This window comes from Lepidochelys olivacea (assembly GCF_965140295.1).
Source record: "Lepidochelys olivacea isolate rLepOli2 genome assembly, chromosome: 2".
Lineage (NCBI taxonomy): Eukaryota > Metazoa > Chordata > Testudines > Cheloniidae > Lepidochelys > Lepidochelys olivacea.
Window position 1 is genome coordinate 271,260,768 of NC_140412.1, and position 26,293 is coordinate 271,287,060.

Genomic DNA, 26,293 nt, shown 5'->3' on the forward strand with positions numbered 1-26,293 from the left:
TGACTGGGGATGGCTGGGGTGGGCTGGGGATGGCTGGGGTGGGTTGGGGATGGCAGGTTGGTGAACATTAGTTGGGGTTGGTGGTTTGGTTTGGATTGCATTGGATGGAGTTGGGGTCTAGTTGGTTGGGATGGTCAGTTAGGGTTGAGTGGCTGGGGTTCAGGCGGTGTGTTGGGTTAGTAGCAGAGAGTATCTGTCCTTCCATCTGTCTGTCCATAGGTGCAGCTGGTTGGTTTTGGTAGGTTAAGTTTATTTGGTTGAGGTGGGTTGTACTGGTGGGGTGGGTTAGTAGCTGGGGTTGGCTGGTTAGGGTTAGTAGCTGGGGTTGGTTGGGGTTAGTTGGTTGGGGACGGTGGCTGGTTAGGGTTAGTAGCTGGGGTTGGCTGGGGTTAGTTGGTCGGGGTTGGTGGCTGGTTAGGGTTAGTAGCTGGTGTTGGCTGGTTGGGGTTAGTAGCTGGGGTTGGTTGGGGTTAGTTGGTTGGGGACAGTGGCTGGTTAGGGTTAGTAGCTGGGGTTGGTTGGGGTTAGGGTTAGTAGCTGGGGTTGGTTGGGGTTAGTTGGTTGGGGACGGTGGCTGGTTGGGGTTAGTAGCTGGTGTTGGCTGGTTGGGGTTAGTAGCTGGGGTTGGTTGGGGTTAGGGTTAGTAGCTGGGGTTGGTTGGGGTTAGTTGGTTGGGGACGGTGGCTGGTTGGGGTTAGTAGCTGGGGTTGGCTGGTTGGGGTTAGTAGCTGGGGTTGGTTGGGGTTAGTTGGTTGGGGACGGTGGCTGGTTAGGGTTAGTAGCTGGTGTTGGCTGGTTGGGGTTAGTAGCTGGGGTTGGTTGGGGTTAGTTGGTTGGGGACGGTGGCTGGTTGGGGTTAGTAGCTGGGGTTGGTTGGGGTTAGTTGGTTGGGGACGGTGGCTGGTTGGGGTTAGTAGCTGGGGTTGGCTGGTTAGGGTTAGTAGTTGGGGTTGGTTGGGGTTAGTTGGTTGGGGACGGTGGCTGGTTAGGGTTAGTAGCTGGTGTTGGCTGGTTAGGGTTAGTAGTTGGGGTTGGTTGGGGTTAGTTGGTTGGGGACGGTGGCTGGTTAGGGTTAGTAGCTGGGGTTGGCTGGTTAGGGTTAGTAGCTGGGGTTGGTTGGGGTTAGTTGGTTGGGGACGGTGGCTGGATTGTGTTAGTAGCTGGTGTTGGCTGGTTGGGATTAGTAGCTGGTGTTGGTTGGGGTTAGTTGGTTGGGGACGGTGGCTGGTTAGGGTTAGTAGCTGGGGTTGGCTGGTTGGGGTTAGTAGCTGGGGTTGGTTGGGGTTAGTTGGTTGGGGACGGTGGCTGGTTAGGGTTAGTAGCTGGGGTTGGTTGGGGTTAGTTGGTTGGGGACGGTGGCTGGTTAGGGTTAGTAGCTGGGGTTGGTTGGGGTTAGTTGGTTGGGGACGGTGGCTGGTTAGGGTTAGTAGCTGGGGTTGGCTGGTTGGGGTTAGTAGCTGGGGTTGGTTGGGGTTAGTTGGTTGGGTTGGGTTTGTAGCGGGGGTTAGTTAGATTTGTTGAGTGGTTGGGTATGGTTATTGCGTTAGTAGCTGCGGTTTGCTGGTTAGTTGGGACTGGGGGGCTGGTTGGGGTGGGTTAAAGATGGGGCTGGTGGCTAGAATCTCTCTCCAGGCGGCTCTCAATGCTGCAGATGAAGTTGTCTCTGAATTGTGCTGGCTTTCTAATTACACAATCCGAACATGTAACAACCTGGTCATCGAGCTGTCCATTAGTTGCAGTGACTGTCTGTGGGTGGGTAGGAACCCTTGAGTTGTATCCTTGTTCTGCATTCTCCGTCCGTGGAGTTTGCTCTGTTGTTTATTCTCTTGGAGGAACAAACTGTAGCTGTCGACATTTTCTGCTGAACTCTGCACTGCTGGTGTTGATCGTATACGATCCAGGCACTGAATTGTTTTTCTTTATGGCAGCTGGCATTGTCTCTCCTTTTTCTTCATCCAGTTTGACATGAACGTGGTCACCACGTTCTAGACCCATCAGTCCTCTGAGTGAAGTTTGTTCTAAAAGTTTCAGAGTAGCAGCCGTGTTAGTCTGTATTCGCAAAAAGAAAAGGAGGACTTGTGGCACCTTAGAGACTAACCAATTTATTAGAGCATAAGCTTTCGTGAGCTACAGCTCACTTCCTCAGATGAGGAAGTGAGCTGTAGCTCACGAAAGCTTATGCTCTAATAAATTGGTTAGTCTCTAAGGTGCCACAAGTCCTCCTTTTCTTTTTGTTCTAAAAGTGTTCATAAGATCTTTTAGCTTTTTTATCCAATTTGGCTACTGTCTTCATGTCTGGCCTCTTTGGAGATAGGTTTCTTTCCACAGTTGGAACAGCCGTTCTGAATTGTCTTCCCATCAGGAACTGTGCTTGACTATATCCAGTAGCTGTTATTGGTGTTGATATGTAACTCAGAAGAGCAAGTGTAACCATGCGGCCTCTGACGGAACCCAACGGAGAGTGTCAATTCAGGACAAATTGCTTAGAGCAGGGCAGTCACAGCCCAAGGCTGGGGGTCCTTTACTACTATGGCCCACGAAACCAGCCAAACAGAGAGGACTTCAGTCTCACCCCAAGGGCTAACCAGAAGTCACACAAGCAATTCCCTTAGACACTCCCTTTTCCCAGTGTCATCACCAGGGCCACTCGTTATGGGGACGAATGGTTGTGAAAACCAATACCCTAGTAAAAGAAAAAAGGTTCTCTCGATCCCAAAGGATCAAACCCCAGACCCCGGTCAATACACAAGTCAGATCTTACCCACAAATCACGTTGTTGCCAGTCCTTTAGAATCTAAAATCTAAAGGTTTATTCATAAAAAGAAAAAGATAGAGATGAGAGCTAGAATGGGTTCAATGGAATCAATGACATACAGTGATGGCAAAGTTCTTGGTTCAGGCTTGTAGCTGTGATGGCATAAACTGCTGGCACAAATCCAGTCTCTGGAGAACATCCCCAGCTGGGATGGGTCATTCAGTCCTTGGTTCAGAGCTTCAGTTTGTAGCGAAGTCCCTCCAGAGGTCAGAAGCAGGATTGAAGACAAGATAGAGGGGTTTCCAGGGCCTTTTATATTCTTTCTCTTGTGGGCAGAAACCCCTTTGTTCTCCTGTGCAAAATCACAGCAACAAGATGGAGTTTGGAGTCACATGGGCAAGTCACATGTCCATGCACGACTCAGTTTGCAGGCGGCAGCCATTACCCACATGCCACCTTGAACGTTCCCAGGAAGACTTATCATGTGGATTGGAGTCTCCCAAGGTCCATTGTCAGTTAAGTTTCAGAGTAACAGCCGTGTTAGTCTGTATTCGCAAAAAGAAAAGGAGTACTTGTGGCACCTTAGAGACTAACCAATTTATTTGAGCATGAGCTTTCGTGAGCTACAGCTCACTTCATCGGATGCATACTGTGGAAACTGCAGCAGACTTTATATACACACAGAGAATATGAAACAATACCTCCTCGCACCCCACTGTCCTGCTGGTAATAGCTTATCTAAAGTGATCATCAGGTGGGCCATTTCCAGCACAAATCCAGGTTTTCTCACCCTCCACCCCCCCACACAAATTCACTCTCCTGCTGGTGATAGCCCATCCAAAGTGACAACTCTTTACACAATGTGCATGACAATCAAGTTGGGCTATTTCCTGCACAAATCCAGGTTTTCTCACATCCCCCCCACCCCCATACACACACAAACTCACTCTCCTGCTGGTAATAGCTCATCCAAACTGACCACTCTCCAAGTTTAAATCCAAGTTAAACCAGAACATCTGGGGGGGGGGGGGTAGGAAAAAACAAGAGGAAACAGGCTACCTTGCATAATGACTTAGCCACTCCCAGTCTCTATTTAAGCCTAAATTAATAGTATCCAATTTGCAAATGAATTCCAATTCAGCAGTTTCTCGCTGGAGTCTGGATTTGAATGCCCCTCTGCCATGTACATTGGTCAAACTGGACAGTCTCTACGTAAAAGAATAAATGGACACAAATCAGATGTCAAGAATTATAACATTCATAAACCAGTCGGAGAACACTTCAATCTCTCTGGTCACGCAATCACAGACATGAAGGTCGCTATCTTAAAACAAAAAAACTTCAAATCCAGACTCCAGCGAGAAACTGCTGAATTGGAATTCATTTGCAAATTGGATACTATTAATTTAGGCTTAAGTAGAGACTGGGAGTGGCTAAGTCATTATGCAAGGTAGCCTGTTTCCTCTTGTTTTTTCCTACCCCCCCCCCACAGATGTTCTGGTTTAACTTGGATTTAAACTTGGAGAGTGGTCAGTTTGGATGAGCTATTACCAGCAGGAGAGTGAGTTTGTGTGTGTATGGGGGTGGGGGGGATGTGAGAAAACCTGGATTTGTGCAGGAAATAGCCCAACTTGATTATCATGCACATTGTGTAAAGAGTTGTCACTTTGGATGGGCTATCACCAGCAGGAGAGTGAATTTGTGTGGGGGGGTGGAGGGTGAGAAAACCTGGATTTGTGCTGGAAATGGCCCACCTGATGATCACTTTAGATAAGCTATTACCAGCAGGACAGTGGGGTGGGAGGAGGTATTGTTTCATATTCTCTGTGTATATATAAAGTCTGCTGCAGTTTCCACGGTATGCATCCGATGAAGTGAGCTGTAGCTCAGGAAAGCTCATGCTCAAATAAATTGGTTAGTCTCTAAGGTGCCACAAGTACTCCTTTTCTTTTTGTCAGTTAAGTGTTTCTTGTTTGGGCACTTAATCTGCAAATTCCTTTCTCAGGAAGCTGACCAAATGCTTCACTGAGGCTACTTAGAATCAAAACACATTGAGATACAAGTACAGAGCCAATATTCATAACTTCAACTACAAAAATGATACACACATACAGACAGTATAATCATAACCGTCAAACTACAACCTTTCCATAGACACCCCACTTGGCCTCCTCTGTACATGACCTGGTGCAACCATGGGACCCTGGTTTCAACCATGATCTATACGGTCTCAGTTCCTGTCAATAATGTCAGAGCAAGGAATGGATCTTCCAGCAGCAGGAGGATTTTTTTGGCGGTCTGTACAGCTCTCTCAGCCTCTTCATTCACTCATGGGGAATGTGGGCTGTTAGGAATATGATCAAAATAATATTTTGTTCAGAATGACTTAAATTCTGCTGCGGTGAGTTGTGGTCTGTTGTCCATCACTAGTTGTTCTGGAATACCGAAGTGAGCAAAAGTGCACTTCAATTTCTCGATGACACTGCGATATGTCATGTCTTTCAAGTATATGACTTCTGTATACCTGGAAAAAGAGTCCACAACGACCAGGTAATGATGACCTCTGAATTCACATCAGTCTGCAGCTAGTCTCTTCCACAGCCTGTCTGGGCTGGGTGTTGTGTGTGTTGTGTTGGTCTGTTCATTCTGCAGTACTCACATGCAGATACTTTATTCCTTATGTCCTTGCTAATTCCCAGCCACCACGCTGACTGGCCCATTCATGGCAGTTAGTTCGTCCTCGTTGTCCTTCCTGGAGGAGGTTTAGGATTCTCTCCTCATTTTGTTTGGAATTACGATGCAAATGCCTTTAACCATGAATCCATCTGACTCGCTTAACTGTCCACACACCATAAAGTAGTCTCATCACTTCCTTATTGTCCTTTAAATACTTGACCCAGTTGCCCGAGGGTAACTTAGAACTTCCTGAAGCTGAGCATCTGTCAAGGTTGCTTTTTGTGGTAGCAATAGTCTCTTTTCTGACACTGGTCTGTGTGGGTCTACAGCATCCACGCATGCCTTTATGTCATCTTCGAGCTCACCTGTAGCTGTGTGCATGATGAGCTCCGTGAGCTGTGACAGATCTTCTGCTACTCCCAGATTTTTCCCAGGAACATACTTAGCAATTGAGTTAAATCACATTAACCTTAGCAATAGACATTGGCATCTCAGCAGGGCTTGATCTGGGTTGTCAGGGTTCCCTCCCCACTCTGAACTTTAGGGTACAGGTGTGGGGACCAGCATGAAAGACCCCCTAAGCTTATTTTTACCAGCTTAGGTTAAAACTTCCCCAACGCACAAATTCCACCTTGTCCTTGAACAGTAGGCTGCCACCACCAAGTGATTTAGACAAAGAATCAGGGAAAGGACCACCTGGAGTCCTATTTCCCCAAAATATTCCCCCAAACCCTTACACACTGTGACAAAGTGGAACTGTTCTTAATGTTTCCTCTGAATAGTGTGGGGGTGCCTCAGTTTCCCCTAGGCAGTTCTTAAGTATCTAGGGGGTGGGGTAAGGGTGTATGATGGTTGCAGAGCCCTAGAGGGCAGGTGTGTGCAGGGGTCTGGACACAGAGAATGGCCGACACCCTGTTTCCTGGCTACTGATAGCCTGGGCCCTTCCCCCCTGCAAGGTGAGAGCAGTCTCAGGGGCGGAGGAGTCTGCCGCTCGACCCTGGCAAAGAGGTGGTGACCTCAAGAAGGGCTGGCACACTAGGGGTTCTCCCTGGAAACCGTGGGGAGCTAACAGCACACAGGCCTTGAGTCCACAACAACTTGGGAAGAGCGGAGCGATGGCCTGTCACCATCTCCTTAAGAAGGACATTGTAACCCTATGCAGAAAGAGAGGGTTGAGCATTGCAAAGTTCACCAAAGCAGAGTTAATCGTGCAGCTGGAGGAAGGTGACTGCGCTAAGGAACAGATTCCTGACCCCAAATGGGACTATAGCAGGATCTGGGAGCAGCTGGAGTAGTAGCCAGGCATCGCCAAGACTCCTGTCCCCGACCAGACGAGGGTGTTCAAGATTGGGTTCCCCATCAGGAACTCTTGCTCCTCTTGCTCTCTCGGACTCCGCTTCAATCCCTGTACTCGCAAAAAGAAAAGGAGTACTTGTCACACCTTAGAGACTAACAAATTTATTTGAGCATTGTGACTAAGTGGGACTGTTCTTCATGTTTCCTCTGAATAGTGTGGGGGTGCCTCAGTTTCCCCTAGGCAGTTCCTAAGTCTCTAGGGGGTGGGGTAAGGGTGTATGATCATTGCAGAGCCCTAGAGGGCAGGTGTGTGCAGGGGTCTGGACACAGAGAATGGCCAACACCCTGTTTCCTGGCAACTGATGGCCTGGCCCTTCCCCCCCTGCAAGGTGAGAGCTAAAGGGTTGGAGAACAAAGGAATCCGGTGACCTCCTGGCCCGGGAAAGGGACAAAGCCCAGAGAAGGAGGGGCTGGAGGGGGTTTCAGTTTGGGGCTGGCTGGGGACGAGGAGTGAAGGGCAGACGTGCTTGTCTGGCTCACTGCCCCCCAAAATGGACCCGGCTGAGGGGTCCTGTTCTCTGCACCTACAAGCTCTGTGTTAGACCATGTTCCTGTCGTCTAATAAACCTTCTGTTTTACTGGCTGGCTGAGAGTCCCGTCTGACTGCGGAGTTGGGGAGCAGGACCCTCTGGCTTCCTCAGGACCCCGCCTGGGCGGACTCGCTGTGGGAAGCGCACGGAGGGGCAGAGGAGACTGAATGCTCCAAGGTCAGACCCAGGAAGGTGGAGCCGGGTGAGCTGTGTGTCCTGCAGACAGGCTGCTCCCAGAGAGGAGACTTCCCCAGAGTCCCGCCTGGCTTCGTAGGGAGCCGTTCCAGAGCATCGCCTGGGTTCTCGGTGACAAGCTCTGGGAGGGGCTGAAGAGATTGTAAATCCCTTCTGTGAGGACTGTGATGTCAGCTCCTGAATTAGTTTGAAAGTCAATCGTCTTGCCATGAATATCCAGTTTCACATTCCAGGCAGGCTCTGTGTCATCACCAGTGACAGATCCCAGAAACAACTCTCTTGGTTGTCTGTAATATGAGTCAACCCACTGGCTGCTTTAGTGCAGAAACAGCTGCAAAATGTCCATAGGTCGTGTGTTTTTTACACCCTGCACCTCTGGCAGGACATTCACCATCTCTTGGGACATGATCTGTTCCGCACCTTCGGCACCTAGGCTGGAATTTGTCCCTCTTAGCCTGGGCATTCTCTCTCCTTGCCTCAGGGCTTTGATGATAATGACTTTTAACACTCAAGTGGCTGTGTAGGGTTTCTAAGCTAGTTTCAGGTTTTCCAGGGTTCTCAAGTTGTCCTAGGTTTTGGTGTCTTGCCAGCTCAGAACGCTTTGGTCATCGGGTAGCGGCGGCCAGGGCTAAATCTCTCTTCAGTTGTGGCTGCTGTGAAAGGTTTTTATCTGTTAACCCAATAACCAGCCTGTCTCTATTGTTTTTATGGTTTGCATTCCCAGAATCACTGTTTTCAGCCAAGGTACTCAGAGCTCTTATAAAACTTTCAACATTTCCCCCTGGTTCTTGAAGTGTGGCATGTTGAGAAGCTCCTGCAACCTTTGTTGTTGTTTTCCTTCTGTTGCTGTTCTTAGTTTACTCCTGACACCATGTCATGCTCCAGTATCAGGTACAGGCTGGCCACAGCACTCGCTCCTACACCCCAGGTGTGTTCATCGTAAGAGCCGTCAGTGCCCTTCCAGGCACAGCTGAAGTTGTTTAAATAAGGTAGGTCACACACCTGGCGGCTGGGCAGTACGATACACTCCACGACAGGGTCTATGCTGGGTGAGTGCCCCTTGGGAGGGCTGAGGGGGGCCAAGGGGGGCTGGGTGAGACAGAGACTCGACGGAGTGAAAGGGTGACTGTCTCTGCCGTTCTTGGCGATGATTTCTCCATGTGAATCCCACCAGCCGCCCTGCAGCCCCTCCTTCAGCGCCCGGATTGGGAGTAGTGAGGGAGCGGAGGGATGGGGTGGGACTGAAGGATGTGTGGGTGCAGCTTGGCCCCCATGGATCCTGCTGGCCAAAGAGCCTGATCTCGCGCCCGAGGCACCTGCTCCTCGGGTGGGGCCCATGCGGACGAGGACTTGCTGAGCCAGTTACTGGAAGAGAAGGAGCCTCCGTTGTCTCTGTACAGCACCCACCCGGCCTGCTCCCCGCGCCGTGCTCCGCTCCCAGCCGCCTCGGGACACGGGCACGCAGCACCATCCGCTGCACTCTCCCCCATGGGGCCGCCTGTCCCCCACCCCGTGCTGTCCCTCTCTGCTGCCCTCCTCCTGCGGTTTTTCCCCTGGGTGTTACCCGTAATGCCCGGCTCACCATGGTATGCGTGCGTGGGGGCCTGCAGCGCCATGGGTGCACATGTATGTTGAATGCGTGTGCATTTGCAGCTCTGCAGTGCGTGTGCACAGAGGTGAGTGTGGGCTGCGTGTGCCCACCCCCTGTGCCCACATGCCAGCCTGCGAGATGCCCGGCTGCCATTCCAGGGGGCCCCCTGCTGCTCTGGTACAGAAGGGGGGTTCCACCATGGCGGGGGCAGTCACATCGCAGCACAGGTGGGGGGGCAAGGGGTGGGGGTCCTGCACCGGGGCAGGCTGCTGGCCGCTCCTCCGGCCTTTTCCTTAACCCTGTGTGTGTTGTAGCTGGTCTACCTCCCGCCCCCCTGGGGGGACTGCAAATCCACCCCCATTGAATCCGACTTCTTCACCAGCTACAGCATCACGGCCTGTCGCCTGGACTGCGAGACCCGCTACCTGGCCGAAAACTGCAACTGCCGCATGGTGCACATGCCCGGTGAGGGGCGCGGGCCGGGCTGGGGGGGCCCCGTGCTGGGGGGGGAGCCCCACGCAAGTGGGAGCTGGGAGGGGACGAGAGGGCAGGGGGCTGCTGGGGAGAGATGTGCTGGTCCTGGGGGCAGGGTGAGGAGGGCGCCCCCCCCAGCTCCTGGGCTAGTTCCCCCAGACATGGGGCTCTAATGAGACGCAGCCCCCACCACCCACATGGCTCCTGCAGCCCCACCAGCCCCCCACCAAGCCCCTGAGTGACCCTGTGCCCCCCTCCCCAGGGAACGCCAACGTGTGCACGCCCGAGCAGTACAAGGAGTGCGCCGACCCTGCCCTGGGTATGTACCCGCCGCGGCCCGTCTCTGGGGCAGTGCCTCGTCTCCTGCCCTGCCGCCCGCCCGCATGCCTCCCACACCCGGCCAGACCCTGACACCCATGGCCCTGCTCCAGCTCAACCCATCCCCGGCACTGGGACTGCCCCCTCGTGGGTCACCTCCCCCCCGGGGGACATGGGGAGCAGGGCTGGGGACGCCTGGGGAACCTCCAGTCTCCTCCCCAGCTTGTGTCGCTGCCCGAGGAGCAGTTGGGGATTGGACCCCCTGGGACCTGTTGCTGAAGCAGTCGAGGGCCTGTGTGTGGGCCCAGTTTCTGGGGATCTCCAGCCCATAGGGGTGCTGCTGGCTCACGCCCCATCCCTGTGAGTCTCTAGCCCCTTCCCAACCCTATCGCTCTCTGGCCTGTCACTTCTGCTGGCTCTCCGCCTGTCCCCATCGCTCTCCGCCTGTCCCCATCCCTATCCCCGTCCCCATCACTCTCCGCCTGTCCCCATCGCTGTCCCTGTCCACGTCCCCGTGGCTCTCCGGGTGTTCTTGGCTCACACCCGTCCTCGCACTCCAGACTTCCTGGTGAAGAAGGACAGTGAATTCTGCGTGTGCCGCACGCCCTGTGACATGGTGCGCTACGGCAAGGAGCTCTCCATGGTCAAGATCCCCAGCAAGGCCTCAGCCAAGTACCTGGCCAAGAAGTACAACAAGAGCGAGCAGTACATCTCGTGAGTCCCCTCCCCTGCGCACAGAACAACTCCCCCTGCACAGCCCCCTAGACATCACCCCCATGCACAGCACGACCCCCCACAGCACCCTCCTGCAGACAGCGCGTCCCCCAACCCCCCAGTGCGCCCCCCTTGTTGCGGACAGCATGCCCCCATGAGTGACCCCCCAACATGCCACAGCCCCACAGGGTGCACCCCCCCTTTGCTCCTCCCAGCCTGCCCCCCAGGGCCCACACCAGCCCTGCAGAGCCCTGGTGTCACCACACCGGTCACTTGGACTCATCCCGTCTGTCTGTCTGTCTGTCTGTGTCTGGCCTGGCCGCTGCCGCCCCCCAGGGACAATGTGCTGGTGCTGGACATTTTCTTTGAAGCCTTGAACTATGAGACCATCGAGCAGAAGAAAGCATATGAGGTGGCAGGGCTGCTGGGTGAGTGCCTGGGGCGGGGTGAGAGCCAGGGGGGGTGAGTGCCGGGGGGGCTGGGTGTGAGTGCCTGGGGGGGCTGCTGGGTGAATGCCCAGGGGGGGTGAGTGCCCAGGGGGGCTGCTGGGTGAGTGTCTGGGGGGGTGAGTGCCTGGGGGGGCAGGGGGGTGAGTGCCCGGGGGGGCTGCTGGGTGAGTGCCTGTCGGGGGTGAGAGCTGGGGGGGGCTGCTGGGTGAGTGCCTGGGGCAGGGTGAGAGCCAGGGGGGGTGAGTGCCGGGGGGGGCTGGGTGTGAGTGCCCGGGGGGGCTGCTGGGTGAATGCCCAGGGGGGGTGAGTGCCCAGGGGGGCTGAGTGCCTGGGGGGGCAGGGGGGTGAGTGTCTGGGGGGGTGAGTGCCCGGGGGGCTGCTGGGTGAGTGCCTGTCGGGGGTGAGAGCTGGGGGGGGCTGCTGGGTGAGTGTCTGGAGGGGTGAGTGCCCGGGGGGGGGTGAGTGCCGGGGGGGCTGCTGGGTGAGCACTCGCAGTGCGTCGGGATGCCCCAGGGGACCTGCAACCCTGCGGCTGGGGCGGGAGCAGTGCCCCCTCGTGACTCCGGGTGGGCGTCGGTGGGGCAGGCCCCTGCCTGCTGCAGGAGCAGCGTCGGGTGGGTGCGGCCTGGCTGCCCGCTCACGCTCTGCCCCTGCCCCCAGGGGACATCGGGGGCCAGATGGGGCTGTTCATCGGGGCCAGCATCCTAACCATCCTGGAGATCTTCGACTACCTATACGAGGTGAGGCCACAGGCTGAGCAGTGGTGGGCAGGGGGCTCTTGGTTCTCCCCCGAACCTTGGTTCCCCGCCCCAGCCTTGGTGCCCCCCCCGAGCCTTCCCCCTTGACAACACTCCTGAGACTGGTTCAGCTTCAATGCTGACCACAGCCACATGTGCCCCCAGCCCCTCTCCCCACGCCCCCCGCACGCTCCCCGGGCCCCCCCATATGAGCCTACCCCCCGCCATCTCCCCCCCCAACAGGTAACAACGCAGCACATAGGGGAAACTGAGGCCCAGACAAGCATGATTAAAATATTACAAACAATTCCCACTTGGTTACAGGAGGTGTCCGTGGCCCAGCTCTGCCCCACACCGCAGCATTGGGCACAGCTCACCCCTTCATGCACTTCCCTGCCCCCCTAAGAAGCAGGGCTGGGCTGTGCCCCCATGGGCCAGATAGGGCTGCCCAGCGCCCCACAGGGTGAACAGGGACTCGAAACCGGGGCTCCCGCCACCCAGGCTAGTGCCGCCCCTGGACTCTCCCAGGCCGGCACAGCGAGCAGGGGAAGTACAAAGGAGCTACAACCCCTGAACTCTAGGGACCCCCCCAAGAGGACATTGCAGAACGTCCCCCACTCCCCACCCCCGTTGGTAACGACCCAGTTATCTCCCCCCAGGTGTTTCGGGACAAACTCCTCAGTTTTTACAAGAACAAGAAGAGACCCCAGAGAAATAACAGCGACAACCTGGTAACCAGCCCCTGGGCACCCTGCCAGGGGAGGGGCCCCTGACCTTCCCCCGTCCCCCCAGAACCCGCCCTGCCAGGGGAGGGGCTCCTGACCTTCCCCCGTCCCCCCAGAACCTGCCCTGCCAGGGGAGGGGCCCCTGACCTTCCCCCGTCCCCCCAGAACCCGCCCTGCCAGGGGAGGGGCCCCTGACCTTCCCCCGTCCCCCCAGAACCCGCCCTGCCAGGGGAGGGGCCCCTGACCTTCCCCCGTCTCCCCAGAACTGCCCCACCCAGCACTCTGCAGCGCTGAGGCCTGCTGGGGATCGGGGCTGCTCCAGGCTGGGGGTCGGGCTGCCGCTGTCTCTGGCTGACAACCAGTGGGTGAGGGGTGGTGCCAGCCCTCCTGGGTGGCACAGAGCATCTCCCCCTGCCCTGGGGCCCCCGTGCCCCGCATCGGGGTTCAGCACAGACCTGCCCCGAGGGACTGGCGCCCAGGGAGGGGAAGGGGCAGCCCCTTCCCAGACACATGCAAGGCGGTGAGCTGGGGTGGGGGTGGGGGGCGTGGGGCTGGAAGGGCCAGAGCAGGGGCAATTGGGATTCCTGCCACGAGCTGGAGGCAGACTGCTCTCAGGGACCTCCCGCTGGAGTGCTGGGGGCAGCCCCCTTGGCAGGGGGGGCCCCCGCGGCCGGAGGTGAATCAGAACAGCCCCAGCCCGTCCCTGCCACGGCCCCGCGTGGCCCCGCTCTCATGTGTGAGTGTGTGGGCTCCGCAGGCTGCGGACCTGCGGGCTGGGGGTCATGCCCTGGTGCCGGCAGAGCCACCCCCGGCCCGTTCCTGCAGGCCCTGGGGGCCGCGGGGCCGAGGGCAGCGGTTGGCACAGGCCCCCAGGGGCCCACTGCTCAGCCCGCTGGGCCGTGTCCCCTCACGGGTCTGGCCGGACACCAGGCTGGGCTGACTCCTGCCCAGCTGGGCTGTTGGCCGCTTCCCCTCCGGGTTCCACGGGGGGCGGTGCGGGGAGCAGGGCCCCAGCACCGGCAAAGGTCCCGGCCCGTCTGCTCCCTCCCGGCCCATCTGCTCTCGCCTCACTCAGCTCCCCGGGGCCCCTCCCCACGGGCTGTGACTCCCCCAGGGCTGGCCCTGCCGCCCCAGCTGCTGGTGACGCTGGATTTAGCACCACCCGGCTGAACCCCGCCGCGAGACTGGGGCATGTTAGCCCTCGGTGGCCCTACCCCCACTTCCTCTAGCCCAGTGGTTTCAAACTGCGGTTCGGGACCCAGTACTGGGTCGTGGAATGTAAGGCCCTGGGTCGCGGCAGCTCTGGGCAGCACCACCGAGCAGGCCGTTAAAAGTCCCGTTGGCGGTGCGGCTTGGCTGAGGCAGGCTCGTCCCGACCTGTTCTGGCACTGTGCTGTGCCCCAGAAGCGGCCAGCAGACGGTCCGGCTCCTAGGCGGGGGGCCGCAGGGCGACACGCGCTGCCCCCGCCCCGAGCACCGGCTCCACACTCCCATTAGCCGGTTCCTGGCCAATGGGACCTGGGGTGGGGGGTGCCTGCGGCAGAGACATGCAGAGCCGCTTGCATGCCTCCACCTCGGAGCCGGGCCTGCTGCTGGTCCGCTTCCAGGGCGCAGCGCGGTCCGCAGCGTCAGGACAGGCAGGAAACCTGCCTCAGCACCCCCACGGCAGGAGCCGCCCACGGTAAGCCTGTGCCCCCATCCCCTGCCCCAGCCCTGAGCCCCCCCAACCCCAGAGCCCCCTCCTGCACCCCACACCCCTCATCCTTGGCCCCACCCCAGAGCCTGCACCCCAACCCCCTGCCCCAGCCCTGAGTTCCTCCCACACCCTGAACCCCTCATTCCTGGCCCCACCCCGCAGCCCTCACCCCAGCCTCTCACCTCCAGCTCCGTTGGGTCACGGGCAACCACCATTTTCTTTAACTGGGTTTCCAGAAGAAACGTTTGGAGGTGACTGCTGTAGGCGAGGCGTCGCTGCAGCATCCACGGGGACGGGGGGCAGGGCCGTGTCCGCGCAAGGCAGGGGCACTGGGCCGCCTGTGGGCACTGGCTGCCAGGCTCTGGTGCTGCCCCACGCAGGCGATAAAGGCCCCTGGACGAGCCGCAGCCAGGCGCGAGCGAGCACAGAGCCGGGTCGCTCGTCCCCTGCAGCGGGGGCAGGCTCTGGCCCCTGAGTGGGAGGCTCCCATAGGTTCCTCCTGATTCAGTGGGTGGCCCCAGCAGCACCCTCCACCCCACCCCCCTCATCCTGCCCCAATGTGGCGGGGGGAGGGGGTCCTGGGAGTGCAGGAGAGTGAGTCCCCCCCATTCTGACCTGCCGTGGTCCACTGGGGTAGTGTACATGCCACTTTGCACCCATGAGTTCGTTATTTCTGGGGTGCAGCTGAACCCAGATCTGCCCCAGAGCCGCCCCCTAAGTGCAGCGCATCCCTGCTGCCTCCGCAGGGCCCCTAGTGTCAGGGCCAGGCGGGAGCCAGAGCGGCTGGGGCTCAGTGCCAGTTTCTGGGCACGGCCACTCTTGGGAGGGCTTGGCTTTGCCTTCAGCCCCGGCCTGAGATCTCTGCCCGGAGAGAGCTGGCTGGGCTCACACCTGCCCAAGGGACGGAGGATTCACCACGGTGTGGGGCACAGGCCCAGCGTGGGGACTGGGACTTCAAACAGTGCCTGGGACCAGGGTGGCGCGCACCCAGCAGGGCTCCCCGTGCGCGGCCTGGGGGCAAAGGAGGAGCCTGGTGACTCAGCCCCTGCTCCAGAGCCATCCCGGGCTGCTGTGGCTTGCACTGGGTCCTGCTCTTCAGAACAGGGATTGACCAAGTGGCAGGGGTCAGAAAAGAGCCAGGGAGGGGTTGATTGCTGCAGACCCTGCCGCATAGATTAAGCTGCCTTAGTCTGTGCAGGGGAGGGGTCGGCGGTGCCGTGAGCGCCGTCTGCAGGTGCCCGGAGCCCGGTCTGTGCAGGGGAGGGGTCGGCGGTGCCGTGAGCGCCGTCTGCAGGTGCCCGGAGCCCGGTCTGTGCAGGGGAGGGGGCTCTGCGGCAGACGGCCCTTCGCTCCGACAGGCAGGGCTTGGACGAGAGCTGTCCTGGCTGGGAATAAGGAGCCGCTTTTCCCAAGGGAGGGTCGCCCTCATTGGAACGAATGACCGGAGGGGTGGTGGAGGGTGTCTCTGTCACAGAGGGTCAGTGAATCCAGGCTGGGCATGTCTCCAACAGCCCCCCTCTAGTTCAGCTAGGCCAGGAGTCCCTGGTCAGAGCCGTGCCCTGGGCTCTGTAAGAGGCCAAGTGGTCCCTGTGGCCATGGACAGTGCCAGGCTCACACACTGGCCAGGCAGTCACACTGCCGGCAGGGCAGGGCCTGGGCGTGTGGCAGCTAGAGCCGGCTCTGGCCCTTTGGAGGAGCCATTCTCGAGTGCTGGCACCTCTCAGCGGGCCTGCGGCTGTCGGGCAAGCATAGGGTCCCATGGGGCAACCAGCCAGCAACATCCACACAGGACTGCAGGCTTAGCAGTGACCTCCTGGCACTGAGGCCAGGCGCCTGCTCGTGCAGGCAACCCCGGCCCATCATCCCCCCTCGCAACCTGATCCACTCCACCCTTGCACCCGCACTCCCCCAGCTCTGCCCTGCCCCCACCGCTCAGCCCAGCCGCCCCCAGCTGCCCCTCTTCCCCCTGGGCTAGCTCTTTCCCTGCCTCAGGCTCCTCCAGTGCCTGGCTGACAGAACCGCCTGGTCTCATCATACATTTTACTAGCACCCTCCGCCTCCTGGGCCAGACCCGGGAATGTGGGGAGGGGTGGCAGACCACGGCTGTGGGGGCAGCAGGGCCAGGATCTGGGACTGGGTGAGCGGCCGGAGACACTGCCTGCTTCTTACCCCCTGTTCCTCCCCAGAGCACCTGTAACACCCTGCGGAGCCACTCGGACAGTCTCGGCTTCACCCCGAACATGCTACCTCGGCACCCGGCTCTCGGCAACTTCGAGGAGTTTGCTTGCTGAGGGGGCGGCTGCGCCTTGCAGTCCCAGCCCACCGGCCTCTCGCCTCCAGCAAGACCCGAGCCGCTCTGGCCAGGCAGACACGGCTTGGCAGCACAGAGGGCACCAGGACAGCCCCTGGGAAGGAGACACCAGGGGTGGTGCAGTCCTGGGCTTCCATACACTGGGCTCTGTGGGGCCTGGGCCCAACTCAGCGCCCGGCCAGCTGCGGCTCTGAGCATTCGCCACTGGGCTTCCATGCACAGCCCTCAACAGGGGAACTCATGTTCGGGCTTCCACCCCGCCCAGTCAGGGGGTGGGGTGGGGATTGCTGTCCTCTGGGGTCAGCCCCTCTGCAGGCAGTGGGGTGCTGAGCCCAGCGCTGGAGTGCCCTGCCCTGGCCACGATCGTGCCAGCTGCCCCAGGGGTGGAAGCCAGCACCTTTGAAAAGCCATGGTGCCTGGTTGCCTCCCAGCCAGGGCACAGAGAGCAGAGCCAGCTCTCCCCTCCCCGGGGGCCTCTACCCCCATCACTGAGCTCGGCCCAGCCTCCCCCTGCCTGCAGCCCCTCCCCGGGGAGCCGCCCCCAGCTGTATGAGACCCACAGAGCTCCCCAGCCCCAGGGCTCCAGCACCCTCACAACTCCCTCAGGCGGGCTGGCCCCCGGGGATGGGTGCAGCTTGCACTCCTGGTCTTCCCGGGCCCTGCAATGGGGAGAGGCAGGGGGTGGCCACGGGTCCCTGTGCTGGGGCACATGGAGACTGGGAGACCCCAGGGACTGACCAGGCCCTTTGTGCTAGTGACCCCTGTCTGAGAGTCCTGCTGGCCACGTATCTGCATGAGCTGCTTGGAGCACCCCCATCACCTGCTCCCCTTGCCCATCCGTGCCCCCTGCTCCCCTTGCCCATCCGTGCCCCCTGCTCTGCTCCCCTTGCCCATCCGTGCCCTCCCTCTTCCCTCCAGCACAGAGACAGTTGCAGCTTGCACCTCTCCAGCCTAGCGCGGATCCTGTGTATCATTAAAGCCCACCTGGTGGTTCCGACTTCCCACCTCTGCTTGGTCAATTCCAGGATGGGAGGGCCCTAAGCAGGCACCAGTCATTGGGCTGGGCCGGGGGGGGAGGCAGGGCTGGACCAGGCCTGGGGGGCCCTGCAGGGCCCACACAGGGCTCGAGGGGAGAGTGCTAGGCTGGGCCTACAGAGACGGGCACATGGTGGACCCTAGCCTGGTGTTGCGAGTGGTGGGAGCAAGGGGTAGCTGCCGAGTGGGCCCGAGGCCAGGCTCTCTCTACCAGCAGCCCATGGGCTGTCCCCTGGGCCAGCAAGCGTCTCCCCCGTCACCAGGCTCCGCTCTGCAGCTCACCCCACAGGGCTCTGGAGCTGACTCCCCATCATCACCACAGCCAGGCTCTCCCCAGGCGTATCAGCAGCCCCCCACCTTCCAGACCCCCCCCCCACTGCAGCCAGGCCCGCTGCCCCTCCCGTGAACAGCTGGGCAGGCATGTCAGCACCCCGAGCCACAAGGCTGGCCAAGCCTCCATTCTCTGCCTGCCGGCCAGCCCTCTCCCACTATGGAAGGGACGAGAGCGCAGGACGCGGGCTGGGGGAGGGGAACTGTTTATGAAATTAAAGATACACCTTCAGCCACACAGGAGCACGGTACAAGGGGGAGGGAAGCTGCCTGGCCCCCCAAGGAGTCCCAGCTGGAAGGGGGACCCCCCCCCAGGCAGGGGCATGGCCAGGGCCCAGAGGCCTGCAGGGGACGTGGCAAGACTGGGCAGCCAGCGCCGGGAGCACCACGTCCCGCACCAGCCTGGGAGGAGCCATCTCTTGCCCCCAGACCCCCGGCCAAGTAAGGGACAGCAGCAGCTCCCCTCTTTCCTGTGCCCCACTGGAACCCCAGGGCCATCCCTGTCCCGTGGGAGGCAGGTGATGCTGCACGGTATCGGGGCAATGGGTGCCCGCAGCAGGGCAGGGAGGGGGGCTGGCGCCTGTCCATGGGGTCCCAGCAGAGACTGGTATAAAACCAGGTACTGCAATGGGTTAAAAACCTAATAAATACCTTGGGGGGGGGGTGGTCCCAGGGCCCTGCCCATCACCCAGTGCCCTGGCCCCAGAACCCCCTCCCCCAGGTGCCCCTGGAGCAGGGCAGGTGCTGGCCCAGCCTAGGCAGGCTCTACGGAAGGCAGAAGTCCGTGAAGTAGGGGTGCTGCAACGCCTCCTCGGCCGAGACCCGCTGCACCGGGTTGCACTTCAGCAGGTTCTGTGGAGGCAGCAGAGGGGCTGGGTGAGGAGGGGGTGGGGACAGCATCGACAGAGCAGGGCAATGGGGCCAGGCACCCCCCACCCCTGGGGCTGCAGGGCAGAGTCAGACACCCATTCCCCAAGGGGTGGTTGGGGGAGCAGCGGCAGAGAAGCCACCTGGCTGCCCAGCGCAGCCCAGACAGAGCGGCTGCTGGCCCTGCCCGCGGGGAACAGAGAGGGGCTGTCAGCTCTGCGTACGCGAAGGGCTTGGGCCAAGGTGCCCCAAAACAGTCATGGTCAGGACCCCAGCAGCCCCCAGGGACAGGCCCGCCCCTCCCTGAGGCCAGCAGCCCCCACTGCGTGCCATGGGGCTGGGCCCACAGCACCTGCTCAGCCCGGGGCAGCGGGGCACCCACCTGGAGCAGGTCGCGACCTGTGGCATTGAGCTTCGGCACCACGTTGAGCAGCGACGTTGTCGCAGGGTACATGGGGTACGGCTGAGGGGAGAGAGGGCGACAGCTAGGAGCACCCCCCAGCACTAATCCCCCCCAGAGACAGGCCAACCCCCCACACACCCCCGACACTAACCCACCCTCCACCTCCCCCCAGAGACAGGCCAACTCCCCCCACCCCCCCGACACTAACCCACCCTCCACCTCCCCCCAGAGACAGGCCAACCTCGCCCCTTCCCTCTCCAGACACTAACCCTGCCCCCGCACAGGCTCTAACCTCGCCCCCAGACTGGGCCTGGCAGCTGCTTCCTCCCTGGCCCTGGTGCTCCGAGGGCCTAGCCAGCCCCTGCAGATGCTCCTCCCAGCGGACCCAGGGCCTGCGCCTCGTGCCGGGGCTCACGCCAGTCAGGTGCTGTTCATGGCACCCGCTGATGGACCTAAGAGCTGCAGCTTGTGGCTGGAGGGGGCAGCTCCGTACCCCAGAGCCCCCCCCAACAGGTCAGGCCCTGGGCGCCCGTCCCCAGCCTGGGACTCACCTTGTAGTCTGGGAGCTTAGTCATGGCCGGCCACTGCTCTTCGGTTGGGGTTCCCAGCAATGTGGGGCGGGTTAAGGGCCATCTCTGCCCCCACAGGCCCCAGCCAGGAAACGGGGGAGGGGAGGACCCCGGCTTTGGCCTGCAGACCCTGCCCAAGGCACATCCCACCGCCCACCCCTCCCACAGGGCTCCTTCAGCCAGGAGGAAGGGCTGGGAGCCGCATGCCCCTCCCACCCGAAGGTGGTCAGGAAAGCCATTCCCCAAGGGGGAAGCCAGGCTGTGGCCCGGCCTGGGCCTTTTGGCTCCTGGCTCTGTTCTCCTCACCCTTTGCTCAACAAACCCGCCCACGGTTGAAAAGGATATCGGAAAATCCTTTTCAGCTGGTCGTCCACGTCGTTCCCCGGAAACAGGGGCCGCCCGGCGTTGGCCAGCTCTGCAGGGAGAGAGACGGGGCTGAGCCCAGGAAGCCCTGCAGACCCTCCCCCACTCCCCACGCTTGGTGCACGGCCCCTCCACAGCGGGGAGCCAGGCACCCGGGTACCTGCGAAGATGCAGCCGGCTGACCACATGTCTATGGAGGTGGAGTAGAGCTTGGCACCGAACAGCACGTCAGGGGGACGGTACCACAGTGTGACAACCTGCAGGGGGCGGACACAGGCCATCAGACCCCCACTGCCCCGAGAACAGCTCACAGGAGGGGCTGCCGAGCTGCCAGCCTGAGCACCACGTGTGGCTCCAAGCTCTGGGCAGCTAGGCGGGCCATGGGGCAGCTTCCCCTTCCTCCCGCAGCCCCCTCCATGGCCGCTGCAGCACCCCGCCACGCTTGCTGACCCATCCGCCCTGCAGAGAATGGGGCCCGCTGACACCCTCCAGAGCCAGCAGCAGCGGGATCCCATCTCTTCCGAGCCTTGCCCAAGCTGCTGTGTGCTCCAAGCGGAGCACTGGCCGAGCTGGGAAGACAGGATGTGAAAAGCCCACCCCCATGAACCAGCACTGCTGGCGGAGAAGGAAGAACCGGGGGTGGGGCAGGGCGCTCTCCCCCAGAGACAGTGCTGCCCCCCCATGCATCAGTGCAGCTCTAGGTGGGGCTGAGCTGCAGGGAGTGGGGAGGGGGGCTCAGCAGGGGGTGCTCTCCCCTCACAGTCAGTGCTGACCTCGCTATCCCAGCATGGTGCTAGTGGGCCTGTGAGGCGGGGGGGTGCTCTCTCCTCACACGCTGGGAGGAGGGGCGCTCTCCCCTTGCACGCTGGGGGGCCCCTGCGGCAGGGGGGCCGGTGCTGTCCTCTCACAGCGAAGAACTAGATGCTAGCTCCCTGTAGAACAGCCTGTCCAGTAGCTGCATAGACCAGCCGAACTGCTGAACGGGCCCCTGCAGCGGATGTGTGCCCACGCCCCCAGGACGTCCCCAACCACTCACCTCTGCTGAATAACAGCGCACAGGGATCCCAAAGGCCCGAGCCAAACCGAAGTCGGCCAGTTTGAGCTCCCCATTCTGCCGGGAGAAGATGAACCAGCCACAGAGACTCAGTCATGCAGAGTGCGCCACCTGCCAGGAACTGCGGCTGCCACCCAGAGCCAGAGAAGCAGCAGAGCTCCTGCCCTGTGCTCGGGAGGCAAAGACTACAGCCCCAAGAGGAGCGGGTGAGGGGACACAATGAGCAGACCCCCAACCCTGCCCTGGGCTCCCCCTCAATCACAACCCACAGCCCCTGCTAGCCCAGCTCTGGAATCCCCACCAGCCTGCTTGTACCCCCAATCCCGACCCACAGACCCTGCTAACCCAACCCTGGGCTCCCGCCAGCCCTGCCAGTCCCCCTCAATCCCGACCAGCCCTGTCAATGCCCCACACTCCGGCCCAGCAGCAGCACTGGCCCCTGTCTGGCTGCGTGGGTCACTCACTCGGTTGATCAGCAGGTTCTGGGGTTTGAGGTCTCTATGCAGCACGTTTCGGCTGTGGCAGAAGGCGAGGCCCTTCAGCAGCTGGTACATGAAGGACTGGAAGAGAGGGCAGCAGTGAGCATGCTCCCGGTAGACCTCAAACCTACTCGTGCCCCAGCCAGGGCAGGCGTTGGCTCCAGGAAGCAGGGGATTCTCCCTCGCCAGGCCCAAGGGAACCAAGACTGGCCTGTCTAGGAGGAGCAGCTTGTGATGCTGCGAGCCTGGCGAGCTGCCAACTCAGAACGGACCTTGGCAGGGGGCTGCTCGTGGGGGCCGCTCATGGGGGCCATTGAGCTGGGTGCTGTGACTGGCACCCCCGCCAGGCACCATCCTAGCCTGGCCCTGCAAACCCACCTTGACATTCTCAGGGTCCAGGTCCCCATTGCAGCTGTCAAAGTATTTCTTCAGGTCCTGGTGGGAAAAAGAGGGATGCCTGGATCAGAGGGGAGCTGGGGAGCTCAGGGGCACCCAGACAACTCCGCTTCCCCTTGGGGAGGACAGTGGATTTCACCCCGGGCTCCCCATTTCCTCCTGGAGGCAGGGGAGCCCACGGACCCCCAGGGCCTTCAGTCCCCTGGGGGCTCCCCAGCTCACCTGGTCACAGAACTCAAACACCAGTGTCAGCTTCTTGTCGCTGTGCAGGACATCGTGCAGCCTGCAATGCAGGGAAAACCCCGTGAGTGCCCCCAGCAGGAGCCCACAGGCCCTTCCACAGCACGGGGCCTCCTGCCAGCCCCAGTGCTGAAAGCATGCCCCCCGGGAGAGGGGGTCCAGGGCAGGCCCTCACCCCTTTGCCTCAGGGGACATAGTGCCAGGGTCCTGGGTAGGAAACAAGCAGGTCACCCCATCGGCAAATCTGCTGTGAAAGGTACAAACACCTTCCCATTCCCCAGCCCTGAGCAGCATGTTACAGGACTCCGCGTGGGCTGGGAGAGGCCATGCTCCTCACAGCTCCACCGCAGCCCCTACGGGACTCATGGAGAGGAAAGCAGAGCAGGGACAATGCCACACAGCACCCAGGAGCTCCACATGTCCAGATCCAACCCCAGCCCCATCCAGAGCCTCCTGGCCTGCCTGGCACAAAGCATGTCCTTGCCTGACAATATTTTTGTGTTTCAGCTCCTTGAGCAGGCAGATCTCCCGCAGGGCAGAGCTGGGAACACCCTAGAGAAGAGGAGAGAGAGAGACAGAAAGAGAGAAAGATGGATTATCAGCATATGCTGCCTCACAGAGCCAGGATCATACGTGCCCCCAACAGGGCACTGACCAAATGCACAAAAAGGCATTAGCTTCAAGCCCAATGGGGCAGAAACAGTAAAACAGGGCCCAGGAACCGCAAAGGCTGATGAGCCCCCATCCCCAGCACCCAGGATAGGCAGCTCAGGGCAGGGAGCTGCCCAAACCTGCTCCCCTGCAGCTGGGAACATCTGCTCGCGGCTGCAGCCCCCTCTGGTCCCCGAGGGGAGCCGGAGGCAGGATGGGGCCAAAGCAGCAAGCACCGGCCACGGCTGGACAACAGAGCGGAGCGGGCTGGTCACCTCGTCGTCATCATCTAGCCGGACTCTCTTCAGCGCCACGATCTCATGGGTCTCCCTGTTCTTGGCTTTGAACACGGTCCCGTAGGTCCCTGTGGGGAGAGGCCGTGAGAACCAGGCAGCCCAGTGCCGGCCCCCAACCTCTAACTCAACCCTACAGCAACTGCAGCGCCTGACTCCCGACCCGGCCCCCACCGCGCCCCCGGCCCCGGCCCCCACCGCGTCCCGACCCCGGCCCCCACCGCGGCCCCCACCGCGTCCCGACCCCGGCCCCCACCGCGGCCCCGGCCCCCACCGCGCCCCCGGCCCCCAACCTCTAACTCAACCCTACAGCAACTGCAGCGCCTGACTCCCGACCCGACCCCCACCGCGCCCCCGGCCCCGGCCCCCACCGCGTCCCGACCCCGGCCCCTGCCCCCTGCCCCCACCACGCCCCCGGCCCCCACCGCGTCCCGACCCCGGCCCCCACCGCGGCCCCCACCGCGTCCCGACCCCGGCCCCCACCGCGGCCCCGGCCCCCAACCTCTAACTCAACCCTACAGCAACTGCAGCGCCTGACTCCCGACCCGGCCCCCACCGCGCCCCCGGCCGCCCCCGGCCCCGGCCCGGCCCCCACCGCGTCCCGACCCCGGCCCCGGCCCCCACCGCGTCCCGACCCCGGCCCCCACCGCGGCCCCCACCGCGGCCCGACCCCGGCCCCCACCGCGTCCCGGCCCCCACCGCGCCCCCGGCCCCCAACCTCTAACTCAACCCTACAGCAACTGCAGCGCCTGACTCCCGACCCGGCCCCCACCGCGTCCCGACCCCGGCCCGGCCCCCACCGCGCCCCGGCCCCCACCGCGTCCCGGCCCCCACCGCGCCCCCGGCCCCCGGCCCCGGCCCCCACCGCACCCCCGGCCCCCACCGCGGCCCCCACCGCGCCCCGGCCCCCACCGCGTCCCGACCCCGCCCCCACCGCGCCCCCGGCCCCGGCCCCCACCGCGGCCCCCACCGCGCCCCCGGCCCCGAGCCGAGCGGGGCCTGGCCCGAGGCGGGGGCTACGCGCAGCCGGGCAGACGCGGCCCGAGCCCCCCGGTACCTTCCCCGATCTTCTCCAGCTTCTCGTATTTCTGCATCGCTCCGCACCGGGCCCGCCCGGACTACAGCTCCCGGCAGCCCCCGCGCGGCCCCGCCCCCTCACGGAGCTCCCGCGCGGCCCCGCCCCCTCACGCAGCTCCCGGCAGCCCCCGCGGCTCACTCCCCCCACGGCTCCTGGCAGCCCCCGCGCGGCCCCGCCCGGACTACAGCTCCCGGCAGCCCCCGCGCGGCCCCGCCCCCTCACGCAGCTCCCGGCAGCCCCCGCGCGGCCCCGCCCCCTCACGCAGCTCCCGGCAGCCCCCGCGGCTCACTCCCCCCACGGCTCCTGGCAGCCCCCGCGCTTCCAGCCCGAGCTGGGTGCTTGTTGTCCCGCCCCTCCCCCCGCCATGGCCCGCCCCGCCCCGCCCCGCCCCGCCCCCCGCCATGGCCCGGTCCGCCCCTCCCCCCGCCATGGCCCGGCCTGTGGGGCTCTGTCCTGCCCCGCCATGGCCCGGCCCGCCCCTCCCCCTGCCATGGCCCGGTCCGCCCCTCCCCCCGCCATGGCCCGGCCTGTGGGGGCCTGTCCTGCCCTGCCCCGCAATGGCCCGGCCCGCCCCGCCCCTCCCCTCGCCATGGCCCGGCCTGTGGGGGCCTGTCCTGCCCCGCCATGGCCCGGCCCGCCCCTCCCCCTGCCATGGCCCGGTCCGCCCCTCCCCCCGCCATGGCCCGGCCTGTGGGGGCCTGTCCTGCCCCGCCATGGCCCGGCCCGCCCCTCCCCCTGCCATGGCCCGGTCCGCCCCTCCCCCCGCCATGGCCCGGCCTGTGGGGGCCTGTCCTGCCCTGCCCCGCAATGGCCCGGCCCGCCCCGCCCCTCCCCTCGCCATGGCCCGGCCTGTGGGGGCCTGTCCTGCCCCGCCATGGCCCGGCCCGCCCCTCCCCCTGCCATGGCCCGGTCCGCCCCTCCCCCCGCCATGGCCCGGCCTGTGGGGGCCTGTCCTGCCCTGCCCCGCAATGGCCCGGCCCGCCCCGCCCCTCCCCCCCCCCCGTCACGGCCCGGCCTGTGGGGGCCTGTCCTGCCCCGCCATGGCCCGGCCCGGCCCGCCCCTCCCCCTGCCATGGCCCGGTCCGCCCCTCCCCCCGCCATGGCCCGGCCTGTGGGGGCCTGTCCTGCCCTGCCCCGCAATGGCCCGGCCCGCCCCGCCCCTCCCCCCGTCACGGCCCGGCCTGTGGGGGCCTGTCCTGCCCCGCCATGGCCCGGCCCGGCCCGCCCCTCCCCCCGCCATGGCCCGGTCCGCCCCTCCCCCCGCCATGGCCCGGCCTGCTTGGAGAAGCCTGAGCTCCAGGCTCTGCCTCCAGGTGCCCGGGGAAGTTCACGGAGGGGCAGGGTGTTCCCAGCGCCTGTCACCTGCTCAGCGTGCGTGTGCCGCAGAGCCTTCCCCGAGAGCCGCTGGGCAATGGCTCTGGGCCACAGCGGGACAATCATTCTCTAACTGGGTCGCGTTAGGCTGGAAACTGGGTGACTGCAGCAGGCGTAGAAGGACCCCGCCAGCCAGCTCTGAGGCCAGAATCTCCTTCCTTAGAGGTGTTTAAGGTCAGGCTTGACAAAGCCCTGGCTGGGATGATTTAGTTGGGATTGGTCCTGCTTTGAGCAGGGGGTTGGACTAGATGGCCTCCTGAGGTCCCTTCCAACCCTGATATTCTGTGATTCTATGACTGGTCACCTCTCAACCTCAATAACCTGAATCAATTGAGCTCCTCTGGCCTTGCATTATCAGGCTTGTTTTCCAGCCCTGGGTCATTCCTGTGGCCCCCCATTTCCACTCTCCAGTTTTTCCACCTCCTTCTCGAAGTGTGGACACCAGAAGGGCCTGCAGTATTCTACTAGTGATCTGATCAGGATCATGTCCCTATTTCCACTTGATAGTCCTTTTTACACAGCCAAGGCGTCATGGAGTCCCCGGGCGCTGCTCTGGAACTGCTCCCAGTGAAGCCAGGCGGGACTCTGGGGAAGCCTCCTCTTCCCAGGGCAAGAAGCTTACACAACTCCGACC

The 26,293-nt window shown here is 62.2% G+C and overlaps 2 protein-coding genes across 2 annotated transcripts in view; one reads left to right on the forward strand and one right to left on the reverse strand.

Annotated features, from left to right (window-relative positions):
• The window catches only part of ASIC3 (acid sensing ion channel subunit 3), a 34,039-nt gene extending 17,387 nt beyond the window's left edge, over positions 1-16,652 (forward strand). Inside the window, exons 4-10 of the mRNA XM_084621347.1 lie at positions 9,418-9,568; positions 9,840-9,896; positions 10,456-10,609; positions 10,946-11,037; positions 11,719-11,798; positions 12,455-12,526; positions 16,403-16,652. Coding sequence (XP_084477473.1) covers positions 9,418-9,568; positions 9,840-9,896; positions 10,456-10,609; positions 10,946-11,037; positions 11,719-11,798; positions 12,455-12,526; positions 16,403-16,507 — 711 coding nt within the window. The 3' untranslated portion in view covers positions 16,508-16,652. The remainder of the gene's footprint in view (positions 1-9,417; positions 9,569-9,839; positions 9,897-10,455; positions 10,610-10,945; positions 11,038-11,718; positions 11,799-12,454; positions 12,527-16,402) is intronic.
• A 1,430-nt stretch (positions 16,653-18,082) lies between these two features.
• On the reverse strand, positions 18,083-24,361 carry CDK5 (cyclin dependent kinase 5). The gene is made up of 12 exons (XM_084620799.1): positions 24,265-24,361; positions 23,190-23,278; positions 22,748-22,815; positions 22,246-22,306; positions 22,006-22,062; positions 21,613-21,708; positions 21,131-21,205; positions 20,255-20,351; positions 20,075-20,146; positions 19,714-19,772; positions 19,142-19,222; positions 18,083-18,744 (listed from the first exon to the last, which is right to left on the reverse strand). The coding sequence occupies exons 1-12, from the start codon at positions 24,299-24,301 to the stop codon at positions 18,658-18,660; spliced, it is 879 nt and encodes a 292-aa protein (XP_084476925.1). The 5' UTR covers positions 24,302-24,361; the 3' UTR covers positions 18,083-18,657.
• Between the last annotated feature and the right edge of the window lie 1,932 nt (positions 24,362-26,293).